This window comes from Dromiciops gliroides, chromosome 2 (genome assembly GCF_019393635.1).
Source record: "Dromiciops gliroides isolate mDroGli1 chromosome 2, mDroGli1.pri, whole genome shotgun sequence".
Classification (NCBI taxonomy): domain Eukaryota; kingdom Metazoa; phylum Chordata; class Mammalia; order Microbiotheria; family Microbiotheriidae; genus Dromiciops; species Dromiciops gliroides.
In genome coordinates this window covers 31,171,849-31,177,848 of record NC_057862.1, presented here as the reverse complement: position 1 = coordinate 31,177,848, position 6,000 = coordinate 31,171,849, and the positions used below count along the sequence as shown (strand labels likewise).

At 40.6% G+C, this 6,000-nt stretch overlaps 1 protein-coding gene across 1 annotated transcript in view; it reads left to right on the top strand.

Annotated features, from left to right (window-relative positions):
* Window positions 1-1,008: 1,008 nt before the first annotated feature.
* The window catches only part of DNA2 (DNA replication helicase/nuclease 2), a 50,323-nt gene continuing 45,331 nt past the window's right edge, over window positions 1,009-6,000 (top strand). The window contains exon 1 of the mRNA XM_043988701.1: window positions 1,009-1,100. Coding sequence (XP_043844636.1) covers window positions 1,039-1,100 — 62 coding nt within the window. The 5' untranslated portion in view covers window positions 1,009-1,038. The remainder of the gene's footprint in view (window positions 1,101-6,000) is intronic.

Here is a 6,000-nt window from a genome sequence, read left to right as displayed (position 1 = left end):
GAGTCCCCTGATTCAGCTTCATCTTTTCATTGCACAGCACTGTCTTCTATTTGCAGTTTCCTGACTCCAAATGTAGTGTTTTTTTCTAACTTGCCTCTGGTGGCTGAGGTTCTTTGACCTTCAGGAAGGCACTTCTTTTTCATTCTGGGCTTGGGTCTTTGTCTCTTTAAATAAGGAGGTTGGACGAGATGAGCTCCAAGGTTCTGGATCTCGTTATTGTGATCTGATGAAAACAGCATCTAATTCTGTGATCCTTATTCAAGTCCTATAAAGGCTACATCAGCTAGACATCTTTCTCCAGGTCATTTGGTATTTCATGTCATTTCATGCAGTCCTCAGGATGCCCTGAGACTGCATGTACACATCTGCAACCTTCTCTGCCTAAACAATTTTTTATGAAATCTTTATTCCTCTCTACCAAATAATGTGCAGCACTGTGAGAGCTACAGCTAATAGATCTGGGTGTTCCTATGTTCCCCTCTGCCCCCTCCCCTTCCCCCACCTCACCCTTGCAAGTCTTCTGGAAGATGATCCCTCCCAGAGCTTAGGTCTTGGCAGAAGAGATCTAATTTCCTTGTGTTTATGGGCAAGGGGGCACACCCAATTGAGGTCCATTACCTGGTCCCCATCTCTCAGAACAATCAAGTATTTTTTGGGTGGTTAGTTTTTTAAAAAAATTACATATATACATATACATATAGAAAATAAAACTTTCCCCTAATTACATGTTAAATTTTTTTAACATTTATAAAAAGTTTTGAGTTCCAAATTTTATCCCTTCCTCCCCTTTCTCCTTTTTCCCTGAGATACAGATTATACATGTGCAGTCATGTAAAACATTTCCCTATTAGTCATTTTGTGTAAGAAGACTCTAATAAAAGAAAAAGAATGAATGAAAATGGAAAAACAGAATACTTCATTCTGTATTCGATGAATATCAGTAGGCAGATAGTATGCTTCATTATGAGTCCTTTGGGATTGTCTTGGATCATTGTGTTGCTGAGAATGGCCAAGTCATTAACAGTGGATCATCATACAATGTTGCTGTTACTGTGTACAGTATTCTTTCTCCTGGTTCTGTTCACTTTGCATCAGTTCATGTAAGTGTTTCCAGGTTTTTCTGAATCAGCCTTCTTGTCATTTCTTATAGCACAATAATGTTCCATCACAATCATGTACCACAGCTTGAGTCAAGCATTTGTTAAGCGACTGGAGTGTGCCGGTGCTGTTCTAGGCACTGGTGTGTTACAAAGGCAGGAAACACCAAGTGCATCCGGTGTGTGAGGTGCTGGTCCTCAACTTCCCTTGAGAGGTTTAGGTGGGTTTCTTTTTTAGACTCCCAAGCATTGAGAGGACTTTGGAGATATAGACTAGGTGACGTGCCAAGCCATCTCCCTATTCTCTTCATTTGAAGGCCAGACAGAATCCTCCCCGGCTCTCCATGGAAGGTGAGAGCCCAGGGTGTCAGCAGCAGGATGCAATGGAAAGGGGGCAGTACTGAGAGGCCCAGGACCTATTTCTGAGTCCTTTGAAAGTGTCTTCAGCACTTGCTCCTTGCACTACACTGGTCAGGTTACTGAGGCTCTCTGGGCCTCAGTTTCCCCATCTGGAAAAGGAGAAAGTTGGACTGGATGACTTCCGAGATCTCTAGCTCTGCTTCCTCTGATGCTCTTCTCAGTGTCTCTTCCTTGAAGGCCTCACATGAGGCCTCTCCCTGGAGCTGGTTTATGTGTTTTTTTGTTTTCGTTTTTGTTTTCTGCAGGACAATGAGGGTTAAGTGACTTGCCCAAGGTCACACAGCTAGGAAGTGTCAAGTGTCTGAGGTCGGATTTGAACTCAGATCCTTCTGAATCCAGGGCTGATGCTTTATCCACTGCGCCACCTAGCTGCCCCAAGGAGCTGGTTTATGTGAAAGCCTCAGGGTGCAGACTCCAGATCAAGTGATATCATGTCTTTTCAAGCACTGGCTAAATTTGAAGTACTAGGTAAACTGAGCTACTGCTCCTCTTGTGATGCCTGCAAAGTTCCCTTCTGAGGATCCCTCCCTCCCCTCTGCTGGCACAGCTGTGTGCTCTGCCAAGATCGAGCACCCAGTTACCACCACCCAGGTTCCCGTCTTAGAAGAATGAACCCAATGCAGTTCTTGAGACATAAATGGGGAACAGGAGACAAGGAGGACTCTGGGCCCTCAGTGTAAATTGGCTCAGGTGTGAGTAACTGGGATGATTCATTGATCAAGACCGACCTTTGGAAATGCGGGGCTCTGTCAAAATGCAAAAGAATTCTAGGTGAGGAGACAAGGAGAAAATTCACATTAAAAGCTTATCCATGGGGGCAGCTAGGTGGCGCAGTGGATAAAGCACCGGCCCTGGATTCTGGAGGACCTGAGTTCAAATCCAGCCTCAGACACTTGACACTAGCTGTGTGACCCTGGGCAAGTCACTTAACCCACATTGCCCCACCAAAAAAAAAAAAAGCTTATCCATCTCTGCTTAGGACTGTGATCTGATGGTTTTTATTTAATTCTCCTCCTTTCTAACCTCTCTACAGAATTGGACAACAATGGACCACCTCCTTGGTGCTCTCTCTTCTCTGTTTTGTGACGCTACTCTCTTGTCATCCATATATATATATACACACACACACATATATATACACATATATTTATGTGTTGCTGAGAAAAGCAAATATATCTTTATATAGCAAATATATTTATATTTATAAATATATCATCCATTCATATTTATACATTATATAGAAATACATAAAATACATTTATATTAATATATTTGTATATGTATTTATATATTTGTATATATTGGCATATTTTAATATATTTATGTGTGTATGTGTTACGTCCCCCAGCCCCTAGTAGATTATGAGCTCCTTAAGGAGCCAGCCTGTTTGATGTCTTTTTCTCTCCAAACCCTAGAATAGTGCCTGGCACGGAACAGTTGCTTAAATGACCGTTCATTGCTTGAGTGACCTAGAGGATAAAAAAAAAATGAGGTTGTAAACTTTACATTAGCAGAGATCATGTTTTATTTAAATCTTTCTTCTCCCCAACACCTACATAGTAGGTAGGCATTTAATAAATTTATTGGATTGAACTATATACAATTCAGTTCCTTACGTTGTATTCTTTGGTATATCATGGGAATTCCTTATTCCCCTTATCTCCACCTTCCCCCCACCTTTCCTATAATCGTGAACTATACCCAGGCAGCCCATAGGCTAATGGCCTATTGGGAAACAAATACTAGGGAGTTGATTCCCAAGAATAAGTAGGAAGATAACAAGAAAGCCCCTAGCACCCCTTTATGGGTGGAGATCCTATGTCCAAACTATATAGATGATCTGTTCTAGGTTGTGAAGCTGGGAGACATGAATGCTGAGCCACTATCTGAAGGCCTTGAAAGATTGTGGGAAAGGAGAGAGGTGTCACAGGTCTGGAGGAAAGCAAACATCCCAATTTTCCAAAAAGGAGAGAGGAAGCTGAAAGCTGAAGGTCACTGGGCCTCACTTTGAGCCCTGGCAAAATTCAGGGTTATATTATTGAAGAGAGTTTGTGAACAGGTAGAAAAGGAAGCGGTGGTTCTAACAAGCCAGTGTCAGAAGAGGCAGATGACTCTGCTCCTATTTTTAGAGGGTAGATTAGGGCAGACTGTGGAGAACTTGGGGAAGGTTGGGGAGAGGCACAACCTAGGAAGACTTTTCAAACAGAATTTCCAAGAGGGGGATGGGTCACCTCCAGAAGCCATGGGTCCCTCCTCAATTGAGGCATTCAGAAAAAAGCTAGATGGTGATTTGTCAGGTCCACATTGGACTAAATAATCTGTGGTGCTGCCTTCTGGGAACCAACTGGATATATTCGGTCCTTCTTACAAGTGACCACTTTTCAAGTACGTGAAGATGGCTCTCGTGTCTCCCAGTGGGTAAAAGGAGGCAATTTTTGGCGTAATATAGTGAAGCTTGTAATATTTAAAGCTTTTCAAAAATTGGGGTTAGTGAGCTTCCTCTCACTTAGAACATTTAAATTGGGATACCTTGCTTGGACTGTCATAATAAAGAAATGAATTCTTGCATTAGGATGGGTACATTGACCTCTGAGGTCCATTATCCAGCTCCTCATTTCACTCTAAGGTTTTCCTGGTTCCACAAAGATCATAGCTCTCTGCCCTGTGTTAAGGGCTAAAATTCTAGCTAAACTGTCTAAAATATCTAATGAGTGGTCGCCAATAAATTATAAGCTTTAGCAAGAGTTAGACTTTTAAGCATTTATTAAGGAGAATAAGAATTTGGTAAAGAGAGAGAAAAAGGCCTAGATTCCTATCTATTAAAGGGAGAGCACATTTCTAGCTCCCTTCTCCGCCAGAGTCCAGAGGAAAGAGAGCGAGACTGAGCGCCAGTCTCTTCCTTCCTCCTCCCACTAGCCCGCGTCACTTCCTGACTCCTGGTCTTGCCCTCAAAGACCTTCGCTTCATGGGCAGAACTCCTCTACAGTAAGTATCCAGCAGGTGGCGTTATTCCAATCGTTACAGTCCCCCCTGTTGTTCCTCAAGAAACAAAATGTTTCCTTGACGGAACAGTAAAAACAATATGATAACTATTGCTAACTAATAATATGTGAACAACAATATAGAAAAGGAAGAGAGGAAAGTTTTGTCCAGAGGGGCGATTTTTTTTGTCCTCATGAACCGACGCTTTGACATTAGTCTTGCAAAGGGAGGGCCTCTGCAGAGAATACATGTTACAGATGGTGTATATTATAACAGAAAGAGAAAAAAAACCAACAAAAAGAACAAATCAAAACTGTTCATTTAAAGTCTCTGAAAGTCTTTTCTCAGATGTCCTCTAGGTGTAGTCGTAGAATGGAAGTCTTTTCAGGGGTTGATGTGTGGATGCTGGTAATCAGCCAGGAAAACTTCCTACAAAATTGAGCTTAACACAACTTTAAAATAGCTTTGTCAATAATCAAATCAAACAATGAAAGTTCTCAAAAACATGTCTAAGGGAATACAGAATCTTAGTTGTTACACATGAAACATATAATAAAACAAAAATTGAAACATTCTTTAAAATTATAATCTTACTATAGTCCCCCCTTATGGAGGGTAATTGAGAAGACAATTGCTGCGATATTAATTTTTAAAAATAATTTTTATCTTTGTTTCATCACTTTTTGCATCATCTGCCTAATTATCCTCATGCCATTATGAGAAATTAAAAAATCTAATATAATTGGTAACAGGTGTCAAGGCCAAATTCAACACTGTATTTATCATGACACCTGAGATAATTATGGGGGTTACCATAAAAGAACAGAGAAATGATGGGATATGAGCATTCCCACACTTGAGCAATATGTACTGCCCATACAGTATGCCAGGGAACATATTGGAAGAAACTGAGTCAGACTTAATCAGATGCATGGGATTGAGATGTCCATGGCATCAGGCATATAGGAGGGAGCATAGAAGCCAGGTGTAGAAGTGAGATGGGTGGGATGAATACTTCCAGCCATCTGTACAATATTGTGGGGAAAAAGAGAATAAAATATTAAACCAAGAGAATCCAACCTCAACATTTGTCAAAAGCCGTTCCCTCGGCCATACCTTGACTTCATGCATGTCTCCCCTCATGTGACAGTTCAGTGTCTGCTCTTGCATGTATTCCTCTTGTGATTGGATGGCATCTTGGCCAACTGGCATCTGATAACTCAGAATAAAGGCAATTAATGTCTTAAATGATAAGTTCCCATAATCCAAGTCTCATATGGATTTAAAATTGAGGATAATAAATGATTGCAAAAAATGTAAATACATCTTGACTCAAAATATAATACATAATTATGCAACAATTTCAAATAATACCCTTTTTTTACTTAGTATACAATTACTTTTGTGAAAAATCAGAACATACTTAAATACAAGTTAAAGCACAACAGAATCTCAAAGAACTTTTTTTTTTTTGAAAATAGAAAACTTTTACAAATGTTCC